This window comes from Triturus cristatus, chromosome 7 (genome assembly GCF_964204655.1).
Source record: "Triturus cristatus chromosome 7, aTriCri1.1, whole genome shotgun sequence".
In the NCBI taxonomy this organism is placed as follows: domain Eukaryota; kingdom Metazoa; phylum Chordata; class Amphibia; order Caudata; family Salamandridae; genus Triturus; species Triturus cristatus.
Genome location: NC_140590.1, coordinates 257,054,827 through 257,082,810, shown reverse-complemented (window position 1 = coordinate 257,082,810; position 27,984 = coordinate 257,054,827). Strand labels below are relative to the sequence as shown.

General features: G+C 44.7%; 1 protein-coding gene across 2 annotated transcripts in view; it reads left to right on the top strand.

The window, feature by feature from the left end:
• Window positions 1-27,984, top strand: part of EMC10 (ER membrane protein complex subunit 10) — a 106,100-nt gene that overhangs the window by 9,572 nt on the left and 68,544 nt on the right. For both annotated transcript variants that reach the window (XM_085616136.1, XM_085616137.1), the window contains exon 4: window positions 2,609-2,707. In XM_085616136.1, coding sequence (XP_085472262.1) covers window positions 2,609-2,707 — 99 coding nt within the window. The remainder of the gene's footprint in view (window positions 1-2,608; window positions 2,708-27,984) is intronic.

Below are 27,984 nucleotides of genomic sequence, written 5' to 3'. Positions count from 1 at the left end.
GGTGGGAAGTGAGAGTGAAGAAAGAGGGGGGGGAGAGAGAGAGAAGTAAGAGAGAGAGAACCAGTGGGGAAAGAAACCGAGAAGTAGGGCGAGATGAAGGAAGAAGAGAGAGCAAGTGGGAGGGAGGGAATGGGGGACAGAGAGGAAGAAAGAGAGGGGGGGGGAATAGCACCGAGGCGATAGGACTCCAGAGGGAACAAAGACACTGAGATCGAGGGGACAGGGCTGGGAAGATGGATGTAGAGGAGACGGGAGACATGGACAGGGTGCCAGGCGCTGATGAGTGCAGCAAAAAGCAATGGAGAGAGTGCCAGGAGTAGAGAGAGATGTGGGTTAGTGGCCAGCTTCCGAACTATGGACCCTGCAGGCTGCGCCCCCCGAACTATGGACCCTGCGGGCTGCGCCCAGTGTTGACACGTGGAAAAACAATAGTCTAATTACAGGTAAAACCTTTATTTCCCTGTACCTTAGGCTGTATTCATATCTATTCCTTGTACCTTAGACTGTATTCGTATCTAGGCTAAATATTTCCAACCTCGTATATCTGTTTTGCGGACTGCATCTTGCTATCCCCTTGTTTTTATTTCCCGGTTACTGGGTTTAGTGCCAAGATACCTCGGTGAAGAAACCATAGTTGTTGCTTATTTATCTTATGCAATTAACAACCATTGGCAAAGCCAATAGTCCTGGCTGGTTGGAGATGTAACGTTACTTGCTGTACTATATATCTGGATGCAATGACAAAAACAGCAAAATATAGTCAGGCGGCGCACTATGCTAAGCACAGGTATTTAGGTTAGGTGCTTTTAAGCCATGCCCCTTTGAGAGACCACCCCCCCCCCCCGTTTTTTTATCCCACTTAAAGCCCTGCTAATGAGTAAGAAAAATAATTTGGGCCTACCAAAGATATTCAGTAACAAAAGCAGTGTAACAACCTCCCTGAACGGACACTGACTTTAATAACCACATTTCTTGTTTAAATTAATTTCCATTTCACGTGTCCTTACGATGCGGACAGCTGGCCTGCTCGAGCTCCTTTTGCAGCATGTCATCAGAGGACAAGAAATGTCACGTCTCAGTGCTACACCCGGCGCGCGAGCGTTCCTTACCTCACGGGCGGCTGGTGGAATGCAAGTAGGTCAGATGGTTGGCACAAGCTCAGGTGGAAAAAAAACCCCAAAAGTTAAAGGTACATTTAATCAAGATTTCGACCGTTTAAAAAAAGCCCTCCCGGGCTTGACGGATTTACAGGGAAAGCGCTCGTGCAGACAACACCCTGCAGAGGCATTCGTTGATCTAATTGCGGGGTTTGAGTAGTCGACAATAAAGGGCAAAAAGTAAAAGGTTGGCCTTGACTGGGCCTCCAAAATAAAGAGTTTATATTCCCTGAAACTAAAGGCACTGGGTAAGTAAAAATGCCACAAACAGAAACGGAAAAAAACGTGGCCGCGAAACTGAAAGCGACCGCACTGTCATTAGTACCACGCTGAAACCACACAAGCACATAATTTAAATAGCAATGCAGCTTGAAACTTAGAAACAAAAATAAACGCGGCCGTGAAACTGAAAGCGACCGCACTGTCATTAGTACCGTGCTGAAAATGAAAATAAAAGTGCTTACAGAGTAATTGAAGGAGGCCGTGTCTCTCCGCAAGTAAACGATCCAATCCCGGTGGGTTGGGCCAAAAGCGGACAGGGTGACAACCCTCAGTATAATGATTGCCTCTGGTGCAATTACATTGTGTTTTGCATCATCCATGATACAAAACAACACTCACCAATCAAAATTGCAGGCGGAGCAGCGACACGACTTCTGGAATTGTATCGATTTCAAGAAGCCCTCCCATGTCGAGAGCAGTGCATGCGCACTGCTAACACCAGGCGAGACCTAAAAACTGCTACGTTAGGCAGGATTAATATATGCACAAGCACATCCTGCAAAGGAACGCGTTATCCATGATGGTAAGCCGGATTTATTTATTTGTTTATTTATTTCACAGTTGATCAATTTTTCTCATAAACATGCTTGTGGATCTAATGCTGGGAACTTATCGAAGTGGAGAGATGAACATCAACAAGTTAGTGACCATGGCTGACAACGGCGCCAGCTGTATGGAGCCACAGGATGACAGCGTGACCTCGCTGCAGCTTTCATGGGTGCCTGCCTCGACTCACTCCCTTGGTGGTGGTCCTGCAGCATGCCCCCTCTAGGCTTTCTGGTCAAGGCTCACTCCATGGACTCGTCCATTCATGTAGCAGCTTCACAAACAAATCCCGAACCGCTAAAAACTACCCTACCCTCCGCCTCAACAGAGCTGTTGCTTTCTGTTGCGCTACTAGACCTTTCCAAATGGACCACCTCTGTCATACCCCCCTTTCATTTAAAATCTTCTGCTCATTCTGTTTATTCAGCTATGTGTCGTTCCTATGCCAGTTTCAGTGCTGCTGCCTCTTACCACCCTTAGATGCAACATAGCTGAAAGGCCTCCTGTAAGAACAATATAAGGAAGAATTTACTGGTTAAGATTGCAACATTTCTGTATTATGGGCTTATTATAGACCTTCCCCTACAAGTCCTCATCTTATTTTCTGCTTATGGCTTCTGTAGGATCTGGCGAGCCTTAACGGAATCTACCGCATCAGGATTCCAATCCATTTGGGAGTTAATGAGGTTTCAAACAAGTATGTCACGTCCTTCATCCGTGCTGTGAGTATCAAGCTTCTATTTATTTTCCGTCACTCATCACAATATTTAGTATTTGATGTTTGTTCTCAAAGGTAAATGTTCTTTCAGTTCTACAGTTTGAGAAGATCATTTTCTCCTGCCAGTGAGCAGGACAGAGTAGACCTTTGTCCTCACAGTTTCTTATTTGGAAGTGGGCTGGGTTGGCCAGATTGGTAAGAAGTAAATATTGCTTTGTTTATGAACATGGTGCCTGGTATTGTCCACTTTCCCTTATATGCCTTGGTGTTTATTATGTTAGTGCCCAAGATGTTTCCTGCTCAGATAGAATGGGGTGTTATGTAGGTTATACTTCTGAGACAGCAGATAGCCTAAGGGCTCAGCAGTGAGTAGACAAAATCTCCTCGTGGGCTAAGATATATTCTGCTTAAACTCATTCACCAGTAACTGGAGCCAAAACCACGTCCGTTATACTTTCTACAGGGTCAGCATTATACAGTAACTTCAAATACAACATCCTGGACATGCTTCTTCAGTACTTTGGCACCGGTGATCTGTGTGGAACCCATATTTAATTTGTGTCCTGTTTTTACATCTGATTTCTGTTTACTTTGAGGCAATCCCTACTAACCCTTGCAATGTGTGTGATCACTGTGTTTCCTGGGTTGTGTATTTAATTTACTTTTATAAAGGAGGCAGTTATACAGTTTCCGAATAGTTCGTTTTATTAGCTCATGTGTTGTCAGTAGCTATAGAGAGAATCCTAGCCATTAGCTTAGAGAAGCCTCATCACGGGCCCAATCCACACTGTGTATCACTACATGTTGTTTATATAGTGCCTGTCTGTGAATATTGCTTGCTGTGAAATCATTTCACAACTGCTCGATGCTATGGTGCATAAAAAAGTCCTTAATTTATAAAAATGATGTAGACTGAAATAATGCTTTATGGGTGATATGTCTTCTTTCTTGCTTTAAGTTTTTCCTTCACTGTTATCAAAGTATTTTTGAGATCCCTTATTTTGAATACTCTTGTGGTTTGTATGTGATCATATTTAGCACACACTTACCAGCAATGTGACAGTAAATATGAAGTTCAAAATGCAAGTAGTCGTAGGATATCGGCTTACTGAAGCTACGTGTCATAGGGTAGTTTTTAGAGGGCAACCAAATGTAAGGTTTATTTGAATTAACGTTTTTAACACTGTTAATAACACACAAAAACATTTCAGAAAAACTTACATTGGTTGGTTAGATTTGGTTTTTTTTGGGTTCTTGCAGCATCAAGTGGTATGCTGGAAGCTTCAGAACACCCAGTATTAGAGCAGATAACACAGATAGGACAGTACACCCTATTTGGTAAATGGCTCACGTCATAACAGCATTGTCCGTGTTCTTTAGTAACCCGACAGTAAGTGTGTATTTTGTCTTTTAGTAAAACAGTGCGGAGTACTTAGACTTTGTATACCATTCCTCTATAGTAGTACTTTAACCAATGCATGATCTTGCAAAATCTACTCCGAATGAATTAAAGGCAGGATTTCAAGGCTATGATGTATACTACTAGTATTTGTCAAGGGATAGACACCCCCAGGTAACTATTTGACTGGAAGGTGTAAAAGACACTGTTTACTCAGCTTTCTGACTCTTATGCTAGTGGCTGCCTTCCCAGGAGTGCCTTCCTGCTTGCATAATTTGTATTGCCTTCTCTTCTGGAGCTGATTGCAGAATGCAGAGGAGTGAGACCTTGGACTGTACCTAATTAACTTTTACAACAGTGATGTCGCCAACACCCCAAATACCACATTTCCCTCAGTTTTTGATTATATATTGCTTCATTGCAAAGTACTGCTGAGGATAAAGGGCAAAGTGTAGGTCTTTGCTTAGCAGTAGATTTTCACGCCAAGCTCCTTCTGCAGGCTTTCTCCCTGAGCACCCACCACATCGACGTCCTAGACTCACCAAAATGTTTTTTTTTAATAGCACTGACACAAGTCTGAGTTGATGGAGTACCTGACTGTGCACTACTTAAATAATGTAATGGATATAGCAGGTAGAATGTACTTTTCGATCCCCCACCTTAAGAGGTAGAGGATGCTGCACTACAATAGATTATATTTTTATATAATCTAGTTTGGGGTAGTCATTGCTGCATGGGAAAGTTGTCTCGTCACACTATGGAGGCCATCGAGGTAGTGTTCTAACTACACCCAAGCCTAATTATAGATAGATTGCACAGCTAAAGCCCTCCAACTGACTACTAACAGAGTAAGAGTGGTATGGAGAGTCGAAGAACCTGCCCAACCTTTTTACAAAGTGATTAGGGAGAACCCAATATTGATTGAGACTTGTTTAGTTGAGGTTGATACCGAACACCAAATAATGGGGCCTTTATCCAGCTTATTCTTAATATAAGGGGTATGTTACTGAGACCTCTGTACCCAACCGATAATAAGACTAGGTGGTTTGACAAAGAATGTTCAAAGGTTAACCAACCGTTATGTAGGGCCCTAATGGCAAAACCTAGGGACCCACAGGAAGTTACATCCCTACGTAAGGAATATAAAGTAGTCACCACTAGGAGAAAGAGGGAAGTTCTCACCAAACAGTGGGACTCACTGGTGTCGGTGGCTAATACAAAGAACTTCAGACTTTTTTTTGTCTGCTGTATCTGACATGAGACGCAGGAACCAGGCACTGACCCCGATTACTTGTCTCATCACTGGTGAGTCATGGGAGAAGTATTTATGCTGCCATCCCAGAGGAGCCCGAAATCCTTCTGGTCCTAAGCTTTATGGGAGTGCCAGTTTTATTGAGTGTAGTAGAGGTTGCAGTTAAACAGAGTATGGGTGGCAAAGCCCTTAGCCCGGATGGGTTTCTAATCAACCTTATTAAGCACAAACCTGATTTCTGGGCACCATTATTAACAAATGTTTTAACAATCTTGTCCACCCCCCTCCCCTCCCTCACCCCCCCATTACCCACCTCATGGTCAACCTCTATTATAGTGCCAATCTTCAACAAGCATTTACAATGCAATAGGTCTCTCATTTATAAGAGTTTGAGCTATTGGCATTGTAAAATTACAATGCCTTTTACTTATGTTTTGGTTTTAAAACAAATAAAAGGCATTGTCATTTACAATGTCAGTAGCATAAACTCGCATAAAAGCAGTGAGCGGCGTGCAGCAGTGAGCGGCGTGCAGCAGTGAGCGGCGTGCAGCAGTGTGTGGCGTGCAGCAGTGTGTGGCGTGCAGCAGTGTGTGGCGTGCAGCAGTGTGTGGCGTGCAGCAGTGACACGTGGAGGGTGAGGAGAGACACGTGGAGGGTGAGGAGAGACACGTGGAGGGTGAGGAGAGACACGTGGAGGGTGAGGAGAGACACGGTGAGTGAGGAGAGACACGGTGAGTGAGGAGAGACACGTGTGGAGGGTGAGGAGAGACACGTGTGGAGGGTGAGGAGAGACACGTGTGGAGGGTGAGGAGAGACACGTGTGGAGGGTGAGGAGAGACACGTGTGGAGGGTGAGGAGAGACACGTGGGTGAGGAGAGACACGTGTGGAGGGTGAGGAGAGACACGTGGGTGAGGACAGACCGAGGTGGAGGGTGAGGAGAGACCGAGGTGGAGGGTGAGGAGAGACCGAGGTGGAGGGTGAGGAGAGACCGAGGTGGAGGGTGAGGAGAGACCGAGGTGGAAGGGAATCAGAAGTGGAGGGGAGAGAGAGGTGGAGGGTGAGGAGAGACAGTGGTGGAGTGGGGGGGAGGGGAGGATATCACTTTTACTTCATCTCCTAGTGTAAGGTAACGCCCACAGGCCCTGCTGGGGCCGAGAGCAGATCACTGTTCGCATCAGCCGTCATCCGAGACCGTTCCGTACTTGTTGGTAAATAGAGGTTCACTATCTGTTGATAATGGGATTCACTTGGGGGGCTGACTTACCTCCTCCACCCCCAGGGCCAACACTGAGAAGGCATCAGAGACCTGGTGCTGCCTCTGCTGCAGTACTGCGAGAGAGAGGGATGGGGGGGCGGGCAGAGGAAGAGGAGTGCGGTTAGAGAAGGGTCAGGTGGGGAGAGAAAGAGGAGAGAAGGGACAGAGACAGAAAAGGAGCAAAAAAAGAATTAGAGAGAGTAAAGAAGAGAGTTGGGGAAAATGAAAACATTACGAGAGAACATGTAGCAAAGAGGTGGAGAGAGAAGATGGGAGAGAGTAAGGACGCAGCCAAGAGATAGGGCAGAGACAAAAAGAATCGAAACAATACAAAAGTATTGTTGGAGTGCTTATTTTTTGTGCAAAGACTGTTTTTTGCTTACCTTGCCCTTGAAATGTTTTTGGTGCTTGTGGTACTGTGACGGCAGCTCTGGGCTTAAGTTATTTAAGTGTTTGAAGAGTTGCAGAGGGGTTTTTAGTCGCTTCTCTGATCGTTTCATAGTCATTCTTAGGAATAAGTTATCCCATATACTTTTAGTGTATTTTATACGGTTACAGCTTTTATGCAAGAGTAATGTATCCTTGCGATAGTCACCTTTTGTCATTCACTCTGGGTTAGGCCTGGGCAAAAATTTCGTTCCATTCGCGGAAATTGCGATAATTTGACATTTTTGCGTTCCGCGGAGAGCGCGAAAATGTCAAATTCCGGTTTCCGCAGCTTGGCGATAATTTGTTTCTTGCTCGCGCTGTAAAATAATACATTCTCGCGCGCGATCGCCTTACCTGAATCCCTGCGTTCGCCGACAAGTTTTCTTGATCCGGTCGCGTTCTCCATGAGATGTTGTATTGTTTTTAGCCATTTGCGCTGTCTCGCGACAGTTCGCGCCCGCAGTGACGTCATGCGTCGCGCGATCACGTCTTTCTTCTCGCGATCATGCACCGCGAGAACAACTCAAAACAAGATGGCCGCGCCCGCAAGCAACCACATGGGTAAGTTGGCGACCCGCAACCATGCAGAAAATCTCGCGAACATGCCGGAAAAAAACTTCCGCATCTTCGCGATATTTCTGCTTGTTTGCGATAATTTTAAACATTCTCGCGATAATTTGCGAAGGTTAATTCTGCAAATTCCGCCCACCCCTACTCTGGGTATGGAGGCCTCTCAATCGGTGGATCTAAATTAGTAAAATTGCTGCCACTGTTTTCAGATTGCTGCAGCTTAATAGGTTTGCATGTGACAGCAGGTAATATCTTTTCATATATGTGGACCCCCCTCACCCCCGATGATATAAACAACCTACCTCTTCAAGCTTTAAGAAGGTGTTGCTATGTAGCTGATGCTAGTTTTTTAGTTGTGGAATTTGTTTTAATGAAAAAATGAAATTAAGGTGCCATTTATGTAAAGTTTGTTGGCGCTTATTAGTGGGTTTTTTCAAGGTATGTGAAGGTAATGCATACTTTGTGAGGTCAACTTTATTTTCTCACCCTGCACTGTTGCAGAGGATTGTTAGTTTCTCACCAGATGCAACCAATGAATGTTATTCATAGTGTTTCTGCTTTGAACAAGAAGTTGTTAAAATAGCGGGCTCAGTGAGCTGATCATCAATGGCGGAGATCTGTGTATAACCTGTAGTTCGTAAGTTTAAATGCTGACTGTCAACCCAAATGAAGTTTATAAAAGGACATCTTTGAGTTGGATAATTAAGGCTCATTTGATTTCAGCATGGACAGACAATTTGGTTTATGGCCGTATAATCCAAATGGCTCTATTTCTTTCCCAAAAGAATAATACATATTTTTTTTGTAGTCTGTTCCGCACTAATCAAATCCTAACAAGTAGTTACAGCTTGTTTAGTAGCTGTGTATTGAGCTTTGTAAATGATTGATGAATATTGATTATATCATAGGAGATACCTGTTAAAATCTTGCTTCAAATGTGCATTTTCAGACTTGTGAAATGTTATCTTTCAGCACAGAATACTACAGAAGGATGGCGAGAGGAACTGTCTGGGTCAGAGAGTGGACTCTTAAGTGGCTTGCAAATGTAACATAACCCAGCCCCCATATTAAAGTAACCTCACCTGCTTTAGTCAGATGCACCCAAATCTGATGTAGGCAATGAACAGTTCCGTGGTCACTCTTCCTTAATATTCTCACCGAAAGCATTAGCCCATTACATAAAGTTGTCTCCAATCCGTGAAGTAACCGCAGTGTAACATAGCGTTGTGCTTAACATCAGTGCCTGCAAAGTAGCTTAATCCTTATTTTATCCAAACATCAAAGCGGCGAAAGTGAAAGTAATGGAGCAGAGCATCAAAGGGCTGGGTGATCAGGGAGGGGGGAATGCAAGGGTCAAAGCGGCTAAAGTGAAAGTAATCGAGCAGAGCATCAAAGGGCTGGGTGAGAAGGGAGGGGGGAATGCAAGTAGCAGCTGTGCACGCCATCGTGCACTCAAGCCCTAGGCCAGCAAAACCATGTGGGTAGCACTTTTGAAAGCCCACTTACAAAGTGTCTCAAAGAGACAGCTTTCGCTGTCTCAGCGAGACCTAATGAAATGTTATCTTTCAGCCCAGAATACTACAGAAAGATGGCGAGAGGAACTGTCTGGGTCAGAGAGTGGACTCTTAAGTGGCTTGCAAATGTAACATAACCCAGCCCCCATATTAAAGTAACCTCACCTGCTTTAGTCAGATGCACCCAAATCTGATGTAGGCAATGAACAGTTCCGTGGTCACTCTTCCTTAATATTCACACCGAAAGCATTAGCCCATTACATAAAGTTGTCTCCAATCCGTGAAGTAACCGCAGTGTAACATAGCGTTGTGCTTAACATCAGTGCCTGCAAAGTAGCTTAATCCTTATTTTATCCAAACATCAAAGCGGCGAAAGTGAAAGTAATGGAGCAGAGCATCAAAGGGCTGGGTGAGAAGGGAGGGGGGAATGCAAGGGTCAAAGCGGCTAAAGTGAAGGTAATCGAGCAGAGCATCAAAGGGCTGGGTGAGCAGGGAGGGGGGAATGCAAGGAGCAGCTGTGCATGTGCACACCATCGTGCACTCAAGCCCTAGGCCAGCAAAACCATGTGGGTAGCACTTTTGAAAGCCCACTTACAAAATGTCTCAGAGACAGCTTTCGCTGTCTCAGCGAGACCTAATCAAAGAGACAGCTTTCGCTGTCTCAGCGAGACCTAATCAAAGAGACAGCTTTCGCTGTCTCAGCGAGACCTAAAAAGGGTGACCGCATGCAGCCAGGTTGTTACAGGCCCATTTTCTTAATAGACTCAACATAAAACATATTAGGAGGGGTTCTGTACCACAGGATTAATGATTGGACTGAGGAATAGCACATTTGTTACCCTTTGCCAATATGGATTCAGAAGTCGTGTTGGGACCATCAAACAGTGTTTAAATTTGACCTTGATTATAGGGAAGTATACTGTGGCCAGACAATGCCCTATGTATTTGGCTTTTATGGATTTGATCGCAGCGTTTGAGTCAGTAAATCGTTGAAAGCTATAGTCAAACCTTCTTTTATGTGGGATGGATAAAACACTGGTGCACTTTTTCCCATACTTGCACAGGGACATGAAGACACAAGTGAGACTCAACATTCACAGAGAGATCTCGAATGATATCAAGCTGTAAAGGCCTTGTTGTTCAGGTCCTGGTAACTTCTGTTGACCTGTGACTCTCTAAGCCTGAACTGAATAGCGCTTAAATGAATGAATAAATGAAACGCATTTGTTATAGCGGAAAACAGCTACTCGGAAGAGTGTCCAGGCACTGACCGCAGTGGATAGGTGAGAAGCAATGGTACGCTGCTAAGTTTTAAAAGACAGGTTTTCAGGTGTTTTTGAAGACTGAGCTATCTGAAATTGAACGTAGGGCGGCTGGGAGTCTATTCCAAGCCTAAGCCCCAAAAAATCCAAAAGATCTGCCACCCATCCAGCCAGGCATACTTTGGAAGTACGTGCAAGATCGGAGGAGGAGGATCTTGGAGATCGAGCCGGGATGTAGCGATTGACTTGTTTGCTAAGATAGCCAGCTCCTTTCCCATGGAGGGCCTTAAAACAGACAACAAGAGCTTTAAATGTGATCCTTTCTTTCAGTCTCAACCAATGAAGTGATTTAAGCAAGGGGGACATCGAAGAACTTGGTTTAGGTTGGAGGGTCACCCTAGCTGCGGTGTTTTGTACAACTTGCAGCCGCTGTACAAGGTAACAGGGAAGACCCAAATACAAGACATTTGCATTGTCCAGTCTTGATTTCACCAGGGCCTGGACCACTATTTTCCTAGACTCTGTTGTCCAGAGAGGAAGACATTTTTTCAACATGCTCAAATTGCCCAAATAGGTGCCCACCAGAGTTTGGACCTGAGACTTCATGGACAGGGTATTATCCAGAAAAACTCAGAGGTTTCTTACTGCTGACTGCTCGGTGTGCGGTGGCGAATATTCTTCAGGCCACCATGCGTTCCAGTTACTGACGGCCCGTTGGCCAAAGAAGACAATCTCCGATTTGTCAGAGTTGCATTTGAGCTGGTTCGCCTTAAGCCACTGAAAAACCTTAGAGAGACAGGCTCCAATATTAACACCGTCGAAATCAGCTTCTTTTTTGCAGGTGAAAATCAATCCATTGCGTGTCATCCGCGTAAGATATAATCTTTGCACTGAGGGGACAAGTACAGATTAAAAAGAGTAGGGCTAAGAATGGAGCCTTGAGGAACTCCAACACGTATGCCTTGCATGGGGGCTGAAAAAGGGAGAAGCCGTATATCCTGGGCTCTGTCCTGCAGGAAAGAGTCCAGCCATGTCAATACTGTCCCACCGATTCCCAGATTCCTCAATCTGTCAATGAATCTCTCCGGTGGGACAGTATCAAATGCTGCAGACAGATCAAGCGATATCCGGACAGCTCTTCCACCCTGATCCAGTATTCTTCTAATATACTTAGTTACTTCCAATAGGGCTGTCTCATGCTAAAATTGGCCCTAAAGCCAGATTGAGAAGGGTGCAACACATTGTGGCTCTCTGCACGATTTGAAATTACTTTTATTAACGTGTTTTTCCAGAGCTTTTGAAAGAGCCGGAATGAGAGAAATCGGCCTATAGTTGCCTAGATCATTATGGTCAGCCGAAGGGTTTTTAAAAGTGGAAGGATTTTGGCCTGTTTCCAGATAAGTGGCACTTTACCAGCAGAGAGAAGAATTCAATACCGTATTTACTGTGACATTAATCATGGGGGGCAAGGGAGGTAAGTAGTTTAGCAGGGCAGGCATCACTTGGAGAACCGGACAGAAGACCTTTAAGATAGTGCAGTCCAAAAGGTCAGCCAATCGGCGTCCACGTATGTCCTGAAGGTCTGGGGACTGCTGGGATATCTCCTCTTTCTTGACAGCGAACCATCCGGTCACTAACTAATTCCATTAGTCCGTCTTTGTAGTGTCTGATCCTGAAAGAATTGAAAGGATACCGAATGAATCAGAACGAAACCACCATAAGGGTCACAAAAGCATGGCACAGGTGAGACTTGCTATTAATGAAGCACAAAACCAAGGAAACAGAGAATCTCTGTACAGTAATCTTTATAAGAACAATAACTGAGTACAATACTTATACCATATGAAGAGTTGATCCATAGACCAGGGTGGGAAAGAATGTGACTGAATCCTCAGGAACTCTGGGGGGGGGGGGGGAATCCTCCTTGCCTCCGAGTCCTTAATAGAATTGAAACTTTCCTTCGTGTCTACTAGGACATTTTTCATTCTATGGCAGGACCGGAGGCGAGGATTATGCTCGTTCAAAGCTTGTCCACCACACGGGAAGCCATGTCAACGACCGGTTTAAAATAGAACCTTTTAAACATAGAGTCCGATGACCAATCAGCGGCATTGATAATATCCTCAAGGCGTGTCCTGAGGGGAAAAAGCTTTTGGAGCTATTGCTCCTCTCACGGAGTGTTCACCGAAGTGCGAAACGTCAATGCCTGCTTCCCGCATGACCCATCTGATCCATCTCGCAATGGTGGGAGGAGACACAGCCTTGAAGGGTTTCCTGAGGGATAACAGTAGTTGGTTGACGCCATGAGGCTGATACTCATCCGTCATGATCTCATATGCCTTAAGGCAATGCACCACACACAACTTAGGGTGTTTGTCAAAAAACGGGTAAGAAAATATCCTAGAATCCGACTTAGTGTGACGGGAAATGTGAAAAGAAACCCATTGAGGAATAAAAAGCCGTCCGTGGAGGCCGAGAGCTCTCACGTCTGAAACCCTCCTTCAGGAGACCAAGCAGAGGAGCATGGCTAACTTCGCAGAGAGCTCCTTACGAGATAGGTACCTATTAGAAGGCCAAGACTTAAAGAGAGATAACACTTTGTTTACATCCCACAACTACGAGTATCTTGGTAAAGGAGGCAATGATAGGCGAATACGTCTCTTTAATTTACAGACAAACGGGTGCTCACCTACCGCGTTGCCCTGCACCGGGTCATGGCCCGCCGAGATCGCTGATCTGTACGAACTGATGGTGCGGTAAGCCAATCTGTCTGTGGCTAGGGAAGCCAGGAAATTTAGGACGTGGACCACTTCGCACCCCACGGGATCCTGATCTCGAGTAAGGTACCAACCCACCCATCTGGACCAAGCCGAGCGGTATCGTTTGTTGGTGCCGTCGGCCCATGCTGCTGCCAGGATGTTCTGAGCTTCTCCTGATAAGCACCGGAGTCTCCAACGCTGCCGGAAATCCGCCAAGCCTTGAGGGGCATCCTGTTCTGCAGAACCAACGGATGAGGTTCTCCCTGGGGATCCTGAAGAATCGACTGATCGCGGGGTAGTAGGATTGGAGAATCCCAAGAAAGTTCCAGAAGAACTGGAAACCAAACTTGCGACCTCCAATAAGGCGTGATCAACACTACCTTTGCCTGCTGTTGCCGGCGAACGTGCGCCGAAAGACGCGTGATCATTGCAAACAAGGGAAAGGAGTAACCCTTCTCCGGTGCCCAATCCTGAAGGAAGGTGTCCGTGGCGCTGCTAGGGGATCCGGCTTCCAACTGAAGAGTCTTGGGAGCTGGTGATCCAGGCAAGAGGCGAAGAGGTCTACTGAGAAGGGACCCCAAAGGGCGTGGAGCCTCTGGAAGACCCTGGGATGCAAGTGCCAGAGGCTCTCATCCGACCACTCTCTGGAGTACCAGTCCGCCACTACATTGGACGCTCCTGGAAGATGGTCCGCCGTCACTGACACACTGTTCTGCAGGCAGAAGGTCCAGAATTCCTTGGCCATGTCCGCTAGCACCTTGGACTTCATGCCGCCCAGGTGATTTATTGTAGCGAACCGCCGACACGTTGTCCATCTTGAGAAGGACATGGCAGCTGATCTTGTCCTTCGTCCAGCATTTGATGGCAACGGAACCGGCCAAAAGCTCCAAGCAATTGATGTGAAGCCGCTGTTCGTCTGCGGACCACTTTCCTCCTGTGAAGGACTCCCCACAGCGCCCCCCCATCCGGACCTGCTGGCGTCCGACTCTATGACGATGTCCTGAGCCGAGCCGAAAATGGACCTCCCGTTCCAGGCCTCCACGTGGTCCAGCCACCACTGCATTTCCAACCTCACCTCACCTGAGAGGGGAACTAGTTCAGAGTAGTGCAAACCCTTCCTGAGATGAGCAGCCTTCAGCCGTTGAAGGGCTCTGTAGTGGAGGGGCCCCAGGAAGAAGGCCTGAATTGAGGAGGATAGCAGACCCACCACCCTGCCAACCTGTATGAGAGAAATGGAGGTGCGGGCCAGAGTGCGCCGAAGTTCCCGACGAATTTTGGAAACCTTCCTGGAAGGGAGGCTCAAGGAGGTGTCGACAAAACCCAGAAAGGTCATCTGCTGGGCTGGAACCAATAGGGATTTTTCCCCATTGATGACAAAACCTAGTCCCTGTAAAAGGTTTACGGCCGTCTGCAACTGCCGTGTTAGTAAGTCGGGGGATTGAGCCATCATGAGGATATCGTCGAGATAGATCAGGAGGCGGAAGCCTCGGGCTCTGAGGTATTCCACCACCGGCTTGAGCACCTTGGTGAAGCACCGCGGTGCGGAGGAGAAGCCGAAGGGCAGAGTGGTGAACTCGTAAACCTGCCTTCTCCACTGAAACTGCAGGAACCTGCGATGTGTAGAAAAAAATCGGGACGGAAAGGTAAGCAGATCGAGGCGTACCATCCAGTCGTTTGGGCGCAGGAGGTCGCGCAGCAGGTGGATTCCTTCCATTTTGAAATGGTGGTAGACCAACCAGCTGTTAAACTCCTTCAGGTTGATAACCGGGCGTTGACCCTGGTCTACTTTGTCCACTAAGATGTTGCTTAAAAACCGTTTGGGTGGAGGCAGGAGCCGACTATAGCTCCTTTGTGGAGGAGATCTTGAACCTCTTTGTCCACCAGCGCCGATTGGGCTAACGTGAATACCAGGGATTGCGGCCGAGATGTCTGTTGCGGGGTCCTGTAAAATTCGATATGAAAAACTTTGATGGTCCGAAAGACCCCAATTGTGAACAAACGCAGCTAGCCTGCCCCCCGCTGGTAGATGGGGGGTAATAGGAGAGACTCACCTGATTGATTTTGTAACTGGCCTCTGCCTCCTCCCCTGGTTCCTCTGCCGCCTCTTCGAGACTGAATGAACTCTTGCTTCGGTTGTTCCGTTGTCTTCTTGAAGTTTTTGTTAGGGGCTTGGGCATAGAAGCGGCCGGTCGAGCGCCCCCGGCCACGACCGACCCTGACAAAAACCTTTGGGTGGAACATCCGCTTAATAGAGACCTGCGCCTTGTCCAAGGTGGAGACTAACTTCGTGATCTCTTTCACGAACGGCTTGCCGAAGAGTTTCCCGTCCGCCACAGCCCCTGTCTCCAAGGCAAAATTCCCTAGTTTCGGGTCTACCTTGAGTAGCAAAGAGCGCCTCCTCTCAGCTGAAAGGGCGCAATTCGCGTTCCCTAGGAATACAATGGCCCTCTGGGCCCAACCTGAGATGGATTCTGGGGAAAGCGGCCTTCGCCTCTTCTGCGGGGGGGGGGGGGGGTTGGGTTAACGCTCACCAGAAGCATACGAGTAGGCTACCTGCATAATGCGCCTCTCGAAGGGCCCCATGGCTACTGCAACGGTGTGGTGGATGGAGGCATCCACCGTGTCGCAAAAGTCATCAATAGGGAGGACCTGGAAGGATTCTTCTTCTCCATATGCCCCTTCCATATTAAGCAATAAATGCACTTCTCTTTATGAGACAGATATGTCAACAAATTGTTTGGGGAACCTAAGGTTCAAGGTTTTTGGCAGGCCTAGACCCTGTATTGGCGGCTTGCAAACCAAGTAATTCGGGGTAACCAACCCACAAGCCCAACACCCACTGAGTAAGGGGGGTACTGAGTAACCATACACACTGCCTGGGCTGGGCCCGTAAATATGGTAATAACAGCCTATGAAATTAAACGTGGCTCACTGGGAACACTACCGACCCCAGAACGTGGCGTCAGGCTGCAGATATCAGACCCGGTAAGGGTGTCAAGGCTCCAGGCGTACGGGGCTCTGTGCTTGGCGAGGACGCGCTGACAGGAAATTCCTGACAGGAAAGCATTCCCGCCGAGCAACGAGATAAAAAAGCGCAGTTCCTGGCGCCCTCTGGCGGCTGTATGCGTTACCGCGAGCCCATAATGAAAGACCACAAAACGAGCGATGAGAACGCTCCCGCAGCAATTAACACAGTTGCTGAAAAGAAAACACACGTTAGCACTTGCGCAACAATAGGCAAGAGATTAATTGGCCAACAATGCAAATACCGTCATTAAACGGATGAGAAACGCTCCCGCGGCAATTATCGCAAAGCCTGAAATGAAGACACGGTAAGGCATATACACTCAATAAACAAGAAACATGCCAAAACCATAGAGTAATAGAATGTTACTTATCTGCTGGTGAGCAGGAAAAGAAAGAGCAGATATCCCAGCAGTCCCCAGCTTCAGGACATACGTGGACGCTGATTGGCTGACCTCTTGGACTGACCTTTCCCTGTGGTTCTTGGGAAAGAGTGTTTTTTGCTGTAATGGTAAAACTGCTGGTGGTGGAAAAATAAAGAAAGCAGAGCATAATCCTCGCCTCCGGTCCTGCCATAGAATTGGTCTATCACTAGGTTCTCTTCCGTAATTTCCACAAAAGATTGTTGAATTAAGGCCATCTTATTGTGGAAGGATAGAGCAACTTGCTGAGTCCATTCGGCAGAGTGAGGGGATTCTTTCTTTATTGACACAGGGAGGTGAAGGATTTCATTATGTTAAAGATTATTTTCCCTTTATTTTGAGCCATATCAATCTTTGCCTGTAACTAATTCTGTTTAGAGTCCATATTTTATGGGACTGTAAATATGTTAATGCTTACTGGAAGGAAATTGCGAGAGTCCTGTCAAAGGTCACGGGGATAAAAATCCCAGTAGAGCCACGATGGCTGCTTCTGTGTGTAACTGGGGAAGAAAAATGGCCGAAATATACCACCATTTTGCTGAGAGTTGCGGGGATGGTGGCAAAATGGGAAGGTGACTTGGAATGGTGCTCCAATGCAGAGAAAGTAATATTTAAAGCTAGAGGCTGCCCACACAAATGGGAGAAAATATGGAGGGACTGGCAGAAATATCGGGGGTATTTACACTGAATGGTGGAAGGGGGGGGACTGAGCTTCAGATTAGATTAGGGAGTTTCTGTTGTCATTATGGGTAAGAAGAATTGACTTGTACTTGTGGCCATGCTATAGACTAAGATGATATAAATATGTAACCATGACTTTGTGATCCTGTGATTAACACAGAGCTTGTTCAACAAAAATAATTAAACATTTTTTTTCTTGCAAGCAAAAAAATCAAATAAAAAAATAATTAATTTTAGCTTCTTTTACCAGAAGGTAGTAGGACTTCTGGGCACTCTTATAGATCATCCAATGAGTAATGTTTGCGTCTTTTTCCTTTCCAGAACACGGCAAGTCCTTTTACTTGCTCTTAGTGGTTTGTTGAACCAAGCGCGGATGGGTGGGTCCTCCTAAAAGTCTGTGACGGCAGGGGAGTGGCGTTTTCCAAGTTGGACTTAAGCCAGCATTCTAGAGCGGTGGTGTCACATTAAAGATCGCCGACCAGCATAGTAGCTGATGATTCCAAAGCCTCTTTCAACGAAGGCAGAGATATTTTATGAAAAGATCTATATTTATGTTCGGTCCTGAAAAGCATAAGTGGGAGATCAGAGTCTAGGTTAGGTATCATAAAATTGATGAGAAAATGGTCAGACCAAGTGATGGGGGATTACAGAATATCTGATCAAGAGTGTGTCCCAAATTATGGGTGGGAGCAGAGATGGACAATGTCAAATTGCATGCAGCCCGGGATCAGTGTGCTTATCCATGTGTAAATTAAAATCACCCAGAAGGAAGAACTGATCATATGTAATCACCAGGGGAGTGATAACTTTGTTCAATGAAGGCGGGAAGTTACAGAGAGCTCCAGAGGGTCTATACGTTAATATCCCTGCTAGGCATTGTTGGGGGGGGGTTGAGAAACAGCGGAAACCTAGATACTCAGCTCCCTCCATCGACTCGAACGAGAGAGGGGGACAGTCTAACTCTACTTTAAAAATGATGGCCACACCACCTCACTTACCATTTGGGCAATCCTTCCTTATGATTTTATATCCCTCAGGAATGGCTGCCGCTATACAGGGGTTGGAGGACTCGGATAGCCAAGTTTCAGTAAGAAACAGGAGATCAGGCCCCTCATCTGCTAGCAAATCAAAAATTTGGGCTGCCTGTTTGTGCAGCGAACGTGTATTCAATAAAATGGCTCTGAACTGATTTGCATGTTTAGGCACCTTAGTTGAGCGGGGGAGACATGGACACTCAGCTGGAGGCCGGAGAGGCGTCCAACTGTACCAAGGGCATTTGGAGTTAATCCATGTTTTCATATTAGTGGTTAGATTATAACAGACCTTGGTCGGTTTTAACTTCAGCAGTTCTTCACGATTGTAGTGTAGCGTATGATTCCTAACTGAGATCAAAATGGCAGCATGGCCGACGCCGGCCGCTTCTGGGACTCTGACGGGCCCAGATGAGCTTGTTTTAGGCACGCCTCCTCTGCCATAGATTAAATAGGCGGGGGGATGCGAAGACTAGACTGCGCAACCCACCGGAAGTGAGTAAAGAGCGGAAGTGAGTAGGGAACCTCTGGCAGCCCTCCACACAAACGGCAATGCAGCTGCGACGGAACGGGGCTGGAGGCAAAGAAAATACAAGTAAGTGGGGGTACGTTGCAATAAAATAGTTGAAGGTTTAAAAAGTTTTAGAATACTGCGGAATGATTAACAATTAAAAAAACAGTGCGGTTTAAAATACCAGCTAGAGACCTAATCTCGTGGTTGTAGTCTCATGATCAGTGTGCAGCCTAGCAGCGTCAATGGATCCTAACGCTATCCGCTTAGACGCCTCTGGCAAGTAATGCACTATGCAAATCCAATTAAGATAACATATCTAGATAGATAGATAAGACTTTATTTCGGATATTTTTCAATCCATAAAAGTACACATCAATAAACAATTCATATTAAAAACATCACATTAATTTACAAAATCAATCACAAAAACATACAATACATGAATTCCATAATAGAGTGCAAAGGCAAAACAGTGCAGGAAAAAAAGTGCATTAGTGCAATGGGCTACTGATAGTTCAGAAGAAGTTACATTTACTCATCTAAGCATTTTCTAAATCTTAGTGTTAATTTTAAAAATTCTAACACCTGGAGGACACTATCCGAGTGCAGCAGCTGTAAATACGTAAAGGCAGGTCTAATTTGTTTAAAATTTAATTTCTTTAAAAGTGTAACAAGGTATCGCCTACGGGGATATTCATAAAATGTACATAAAAACATAAAATGCAGCATATCCTGTGGAGACTTCCCGTCGCAGCCACAGGGAGCTGCAGGTTTCTTAAAAATCTCTGACGTGGGTCTAAATAAGAGAAGATGGAAAATGTTAAACCTGAATCGGGTCAGCAAAAATTTCTCATATGAGGTAAAGGAGCATGTTAGATACTTTTCCATAGAGTCACAAGTACTCAGCATAATATACTTTCTAACATTAGGTTTTATGAGCTCAACTTCATCTCTTACGGCAATACATTTCATAGAGAACTTTTTTAATTGCTGCTACATCACCCTTAACTATATCCCTCGGTTTATCAAACAGATTCAGGCAACCAAGTTTCAAAAATTGGGACTTCAGGTATTTAAGCCAAGGTACACACATGGCATGATCAAGTGATATAAGATCTTCCACTATCAAATGTGTTAAAGGAATTTCATCACTTAACCATAGTTTTACCCAGCATAACAAAGGTTTTAATCCGACAATGTCGGATAAATACTGGCAACCAAGTTCTTCATGTGCAATTAAATTCAAGGTACTGCCTGGGACACATAACAGGCGTTTTAAAAATTTATTTTCGACTATTTGTAGTTGTTCGCCATTTATGTAGCCCCATATCTCACTACCATATACTGCAGTGGCTATGGATTTAGAGTTATATAATTTCATCATAGCCACATTTGGTTTATTCCCCAATTTAGAGGCAATATTGAAGATGGAGGCATTGACTCTAGTCATTTCCCCCTTTTTCTTAGCCAAGTGTGCAGCCCAATTAAGTTTGGTGTCAAATAAGACACCTAGATAGGTGAATGTTTGGGTGGTAGGGATCAAAACATCATTCAGTTTAAAATTGAACTTCCTTTTTGGTTGCCGGCCAACATGCATAATATAAGATTTTGAATTGTTGACCTTAAGATCCCTATCAGACATAAAGTTATTAAAAACATTCAATAGTGCCTGGAGACCAACTTCTGTTCTGGAAATTAAGACCGCATCGTCAGCATATAAAAGTAGAGGAATACCCCTCGCACCAGCTCTAGGGCAGTCTTATTTTACCTCTTGTAAAACAGCCTCTAGGTCATTTATATAAAAATTAAAAAGAAAAGGGGCCAAAATACACCCCTGACGTACTCCTTTATTGATCTTAAAACTTCCTGTAGTTTCCCCGGTCGATGAAAACCTCACGTTAGCTCTTGTGTCATTGTGCAGGTCCGCAAGGAACTCCACAATCCCCTTATCAATGCCTTTATCCCTCATGGTCTGCCACAGCCTCCCCCTGTTAACACAGTCGAAAGCAGAGGACAGATCCATGAAGGCAAGGTGAATTGTTCCTTTATCACAACAGTATATTTATTCAATATAAGAAACAAATTAAGACATTGAGTTATAGTTGAACGCCCTTCACAAAAACCATATTGAGAGGTCGACAGGATATTATTTTCGTTCGTCCAGCTTGTTAAGCGTTGAAGTATCACTCTCCCCATGATCTTCACCATCGAATCGATTAACGAGATTGGACGATAACACAGAGCACTTCCCCTGTCTCCTTTCTTAAAGACAGGAACTATTGTTGAGAGACCCCAAGTCCCCGGACAACCCAATATGACTGCTGCATTAAAGACAGCGGTCAGAATGGGGGCCCAGAAGTCTGGATCAGATTTGTAAAGATCAGGTGGTATTCCATCAGGGCCAGGGGCTTCATTAGCAGTAAGACCCATTATAGCGACCAAAACCTCATTTATATCAAAAATAATTGCAGTACTGTCCCTATCAGAGGGGACAGCAGCCTTGGTTCCATCTGCCTCTGAATAATATAAACTTTTAAAATGACTCTCCCATTCCTCCTTGGTTATACAACAAACCAGTCCATCTCCCGGGTCCTCACTCAAAATAGGTTTCTTTACCAGACCCCAAAATTTAGTACTGTTATTCAAAGTAGAGGGATCAAGCAATTCCTCCCAGGCCTCTTTCCTCAAAAGCTCTTTGCGGGCAGCAATAGTAGCCTTATATTCCTTTCTGCAAAGTTTTACGGCCTCCCTGTTCCTCGGGGTTGCTGCCAAGGCTACCCTCAAATTACGGGCAGCTAGAGTACAGTCATGACTGAACCATCTCGGGCCTAAGTTAGGTCGGGGTTTATATGGGACCGATAGAAATGCTGATACCTTTTCCGCAATATTTTGGTAAGCTTCTAGGACCAACTTGGGCTCACCTCCCCCATTCATACAAACTTTAATATCATCTGCACATCCTGCAGTGATATTCTTATAGAGGACATCCTCAGAAACCACAGACCATTTTAAGCGCCTCTTACCATCTGTTGTAGCCAAACTACCTTGCCTGATAATCGTACTACCTTTTTTAAACCAGGGGCAGTTTAAACCGATTATAAGAGGGTTGTGGTCACTAAATTCACTAAAGACAATGCTAAAAGAGTCCACAAAAGTTTGCATCGTCCGTGAGACCAGTATATGGTCTATAAAGGTACCCCTTCCATGCCCTTTAAAAGTAGGGGTGTCAAAGCAAAATAGCGGGTCTTTAAGAGACATAGCCAAAGAGAGGTCATGGTCATTCAAGAAGTCATTACACAGTTCCCCCTCCTTTGTGTGCTCCATATGGAGACAGTCTGCCCGATCACACACCATTTCTGGTAAACATTTGTGCAATGGGTCTATACAAGGATGCAAATTAAAATCCCCCATAATCAGGAGGTTATGGCCCACATTTTCCATAAAATTTGAAACAAAGGAGTTTAAAAAATAAATATGATTCCTGCCTCCACTATCGTAAACAGCATTATAAAAATTCACCAGCCCGACACGAACATTACCTCCGCTTAGAGTTATGCCCATTACACCTGTATGCTGTGCTACAATTCTTTGTACTTCACAGGGAATTGATATAGATACAAAAATTACAAGACCCCCCTTGGGCCTACCCCGCACAGATGGCAAGGCTGGCACAAAGAAGGCCTTGTACCCTTCTAAGAAGAGGTCACAGCCCAATTCCCAGGTCTCTTGTAAACAAATAATCGAAAATTGTTTAATATAGATCACCCAGTTTACATCAGACATTTTGGCAGCAAGACCCGCAATGTTCCAGGAGACAGCAAGACATCCTGGCAAATTACCTACCAAATTATCTGGATTAATAGGTTCACCTGAAGCCCCGATGTCCTGAGCTACAGGTGCCCCCCGTCAATCGCACAGCTCAAGACCAGATAACACTTCAAACCTATTCTGTGTGTGAAGATTTGGCCCATATTGATAGTGTCCAGCACTAACACTCCTATTAGACACACCCATGGGTCCACCTACACCACAGAAATTAGTAATATTATGTAGAAGATGGGTCTCTTGCACAGGAGTAAAAGGTTCACGTCCCCGCCTGGTTATATTCTGTTGCATTTGTGGTTTGCACAAGTGTGCATAAAAATAACCCAAGGGGCGTACACAGATACTATTAATATTATAAACCAGTGCAGAAGCTCTCAAAAGTACGGTTGCTACATGCTGGGGGTGTTTAAAATGTACGACTATACAGTCCCCCGCACCAGACTTTTTTGACGGCCCCACCCAGTTTACACGCCTTACTGTCAGTATCTGGTCAAAATATGAAATCGGGAAACCACAATTTTTGTTGAGCCAGGACACTGTCTTATTTTTCAGAGAGATAGAGGATTCATCATAAGGAGATGCGGGATGGGTACCACAGGGGGGCACATTGGTCAGTACTACCACAAACGGAGCACAATCTGGTGGTAGATTAAGGTGACCATTGTGCCTCGCCAAACTAGAAGCTCTATTGCTGTGGGGAATTATAGATAATTGTTGCTGCAAAACAGTTTCCACAGGAATTTCCGACTGGGTAGAAGTTACAGGTCCTGGGATAACTGTAACAGCAGGTTCTCCCCTCCCCTTATTCTCTATATCATTAAGTACAGCAGTATCTCTCCTTTTCCCGCCAAAGTATTCAACTCCACTAGGCTGAGCAATCTCCCGAGACAATAACAGATCACCCAGCCTTGTCACTTCCTTAGCTAAATCATCAATCTTAGCGGTTAATGGTTTAATAAGCTCCTCCATTTTGACTGTAAAAGAAGCTTCTAAATTTTTTATAAGTGAGGCAATCATATCCGAGTTTAGATTAGCTCCATTACCAATACCATTGGTGGCCGTGAATACAAAAGGGTTTGGTGTGACAGTACCGGCATTTGACTTACCGACCTTCTTTTTTGGCTTACAATTATTATGTTTCCCGTTCTCCCGTTGAGACCGTGTTCTACATGATCTCATATTCCTATTCTCAGGTTGGGTCTCATTTAGCACATCAGCATCAGAACTTAACGACACCCGGGAATCAGAATGGACCTCCACCTCTACAAGGACGGGAACTGGGAGGGCCATAGAAATGGCACCACTCGGGTTGATCTCAAGGTCTTGGGGCTGGCTTAGAGAAACATTTTCTGATGGTGTATCTTCAATCACAGTGCCTTTCCCCAAAGATACACGTCTATCATTATTAATCTGTGTTACTTTCCTGACCAGAAAATTATCTAGAAGATAACATAATAGGAGTCTTTCGAGTAGTAAGACGGGTGTGTTTTAGCACCACTTTTATTTATTTTATATATTAATAATCTCCACCCCAGCCTAACACCTTTTACTCCAGACGTCCTTAAAGTCCAAGGCTATCCCCTTCCTTCCCTCTTGTATGCGGAGGATGCCGTGTTGATGGGGTGCACTCCAAGAGCCTTGCGCCTTCTAGTACATGGATTTGTCGACTATGGGTGACTTTTTGTTTTTTAACAAACTTTATTGAGCCATTGTTAAGAGCACATTACAATATCACAAATATTCATGGCATTTTTCATTTTAGGTGTAATATTGACTCATCTGGTTCCATAAGAAAATATACCTATTTCAACCCTCATATCCCTCAGTTCCACAGTACTGAAATAATAATGCTATGAATGGAGCATGTAGGATCATATATATGCATTTCAAACGTCTCCAAGTTATCTTGGCTGGAATTTATAGACTATGGGTGACTTAGACATACATACAAAGTGTGCTAAAACTTGTATCATGTTGTGCGGCACCAGAAAATGTCAGTTGTCCACTTTTGCCATTGGGAAGAACACATTAAAATGCACTGGCACCTTTTCCTTACTTAGGACTTACTCATGATGCTACCGGTTCATGGTCACAAACACTACCCTCTGCAAATCTAAAATTATTAAGACTATTGCCACACGTTTTAGTCTACTCCAGCCTAGGTGAGGGGGAGCTCTTATACCCCTGCTGCAAATTTACAAGATGCAATTTAGCCACACAGCAACACATGGTGCAGAGATCTGGGGAATTTCTTAATGCGACTCCATCCACAACAAAGAGAGTAGGTTGTGCAGAAACGTTTTAGTAGTCCCCATTTCATCAGCCCGTTTTATTTGCCACAATGAATTGGGCCATACATATTTAGATTTTATTAAAGGCCGACCTCCCGCTTATCATGGTAAGCAGTGTGAAATAATACGGAGGACTGTCTTACGAGAGATATTAAAGATTGTCTCAGTTGTGACAAATGTCTTGCAATCCCTGTGTTAGCAGGAGTTGAGGCAAAATTAGCTATCGGCCTTACGGACCCTGAGCACTTCATTGGTATTAGCAAAATACATTTCCAGCAAGCTTTGTATGATGTCGCTCACACTGAAAGAATGATTATGGAGATGAGGAAGTCGACTGTGGTAGCCTATCTGAAGATGACAAGAGATAGCCAGTCACAAGAAATCTGTTTGGACAAACATGTCGCCGGGGGCGCAGTTTATTATCTCGCTATAGGGCCGGAACAATCAGATACGTGCTGTGCTTCCCTCTGGGTTTTCAAAGAAAATCTTGATCTAACACCCTGCCCTAGTAATGGGAGATCAGGGCAAACCACTCTGCATTTCCTATTGTTTTGTGTGGCTTTTATTCAATGTACACTAAGTAGTTCTTACTTCCCCTATAAAGAGATGTAATAATAATGATTTTATGGTAGCTTTTAATAGGTTATATCAGCTTTCTGATGATGAGGTAACTGTTCACGTAGGCACTTTTTTAAAAACGCCAGTGTAAGCCCGTAGCGCTGTGAATATTGATTAATCTGGATTAATTGATTAGGCTGCCAAGAGTTGTGATTGTACTGAAGACAAAGATTGTTTTTGAAATATTGTTTTTTATACATTGCATATTACTATGTATTTATTTGGTTTTATTGTATATGTCTGTGCTTTTATGGATACTTTGTGTACCCGAATAAAGATTTTGAACTTGAGACATTGGACACATTTATTTTAAAATGCATCGCTTTTTAATCCAGTATGTCATCTACCTTGGAAAACTTTTAAAAGGTAACACTGCTGCACTTTCGTTTTTGCAAAGTATCTTTGTTTTATATTTCAGTGTTTGAGTGTAGAACAAAATGTATAAAAGTAATGTGTTGTGGCTTATACTGAATGATTGTAGGCTCTGGAATGAGAAAGTGACAGGTAACACGATATATAAATGCTATGTCTATAAATATGCTTTTAAATGCATCAGAGATTATGGCATTTTTTCGTTGTAAAAACTATTTTGTAGTCCGTTTTTATATCGGACAGTGCTTTCTAGTTATTCAGAAAGCAGGTAAGCAATAGACGTTCCAATACCGTTTTATTTGTAGTCATTATCAATCGAATCCGAGGGCCGCCCTTAGGGCTGGCTGCAGTGGCGGCTGGTGACATTTGAAAGTGAGGGGGCGTAAAACCTCTGAATGCCCTGTGGCGAGAGAGCACAGTGAGTGAACCTGACTGTAATAAAAAGGGGTTCGGGGAGTACTACCCCCCCCCCCCCCCAAGAAAAGTTTGAATAAAAAAGTGGTCAAATGGTGCATTTTCCTTCAAATGTTCGATCTGTCTGTCTCGCAAACACTTTAAACATGAGCATGCCTTGCACACATACATACAAGCAGAGTCACATTCATCTCAGCACGACAAACTTTAACAAACACTTTTAATACGATTCCAAGATGTCCCAGCGTTTGATGGCATCTGGCTGCTGTCGAGACTCGTGGCACAATCCAGTGGATTACGCTTTGAAATGAAGACTGTTGCCCAGCCGTATTTCTTTATTCCCACACACCTCCCACTCCAGTTTGCTTCTTTTTCCTTCTGTATTGCAGCAGTCCCATGTCTCCTGAGTGTCTGAAGTCAATAGATGTGCGTCAGCCTGTCATCCTTCCTAAACCCCCACCAAGTCATAAACCATTGAATGTGACATTCACCCCGCCCCCTCCTCCCATTTATTCTTTAAGACCACGGCTGACAATAGCCAGGAATACAGCGTAACGCTGCACGCATGCCTGTTACCTGAGTTATAAAGAGGCACACATCACAAGGGCTCTTTACACTAGAAGGCCAGGCCTCTTCTCCGCCTTAACTTGGTTTACACATCGTTATTTTTCTCAACACACATGCATATTATCCGTGCTTTGACTAAGAAGTTCACTATTCAAAGTGCTTACTATAAATCACTGCTTCAGAAGTCATTACTGAATTAGGAGTCTTCTCACTAGAAAAATTAACATGGTGCCCCTCTGGCACTGCTTAGCTATTACTAGTTTACTGTGTAAACATTAAAACATTGGAAGATCACACATGCAAAATACTGCAAATTAACATTATTTAGGACGCTCAGAATAAGGCTAAAGGATTTTCGAAAGGTTATTATCATGTAACACAAATAACCGGGTTAACTCAATATGATAATCAGAGTTGCCACTACTCGGAGCGTTAGTATGCCGGCGAAGCACTGTTCATCTGAGACTGGGAGGGTGAACAAAATGAAGGCGCGAAAGCATGTGCTTTGTGGGAGCGAGCGAACAGCACGACGCACACTGACAAATAATTTGTATGTCCGTATACCTAAAATCATGCACACGCTTAGGTCACTCTTTGGCCCACTGTAAAATTACTATTATCAGCCTCTTTTCGTTTGCAAGTTATTTTCCACGCAACCGTTATCGGAGTCATATTAAACAGCTCAAGGGCTCTTAAACCAGGTGGCCTCTTCTCCAACTGTGTCTGCTCTGAATATTGCACACAATTAAGACCAGCTGGATTATGGTTCAACAATTAACTAAGTACTGAAAAATGTGCCATAACACAATGAAACGCATAAAAACAAATCTATTCATGGGAAAGTTAATTGTTGCTGTATTGTTATTTTCTTATGCCGAGTTAACTGAGTTTTCGCTACTGCGAGGTCTGGAGAGGGGTGCGATGGCGGGTAGCAGTAGGCCTTTGCAGCCTCTTCTGTGCAGGACTAAAATGCGACTCTCAAATCACAGACCGAGATCAAACTTAATTTTATACACCAATCCAAATTATGTTAACTTTTTTTTTTACACTGCAGTGTCCGAGTCCTACTGTCCGCCTCCCT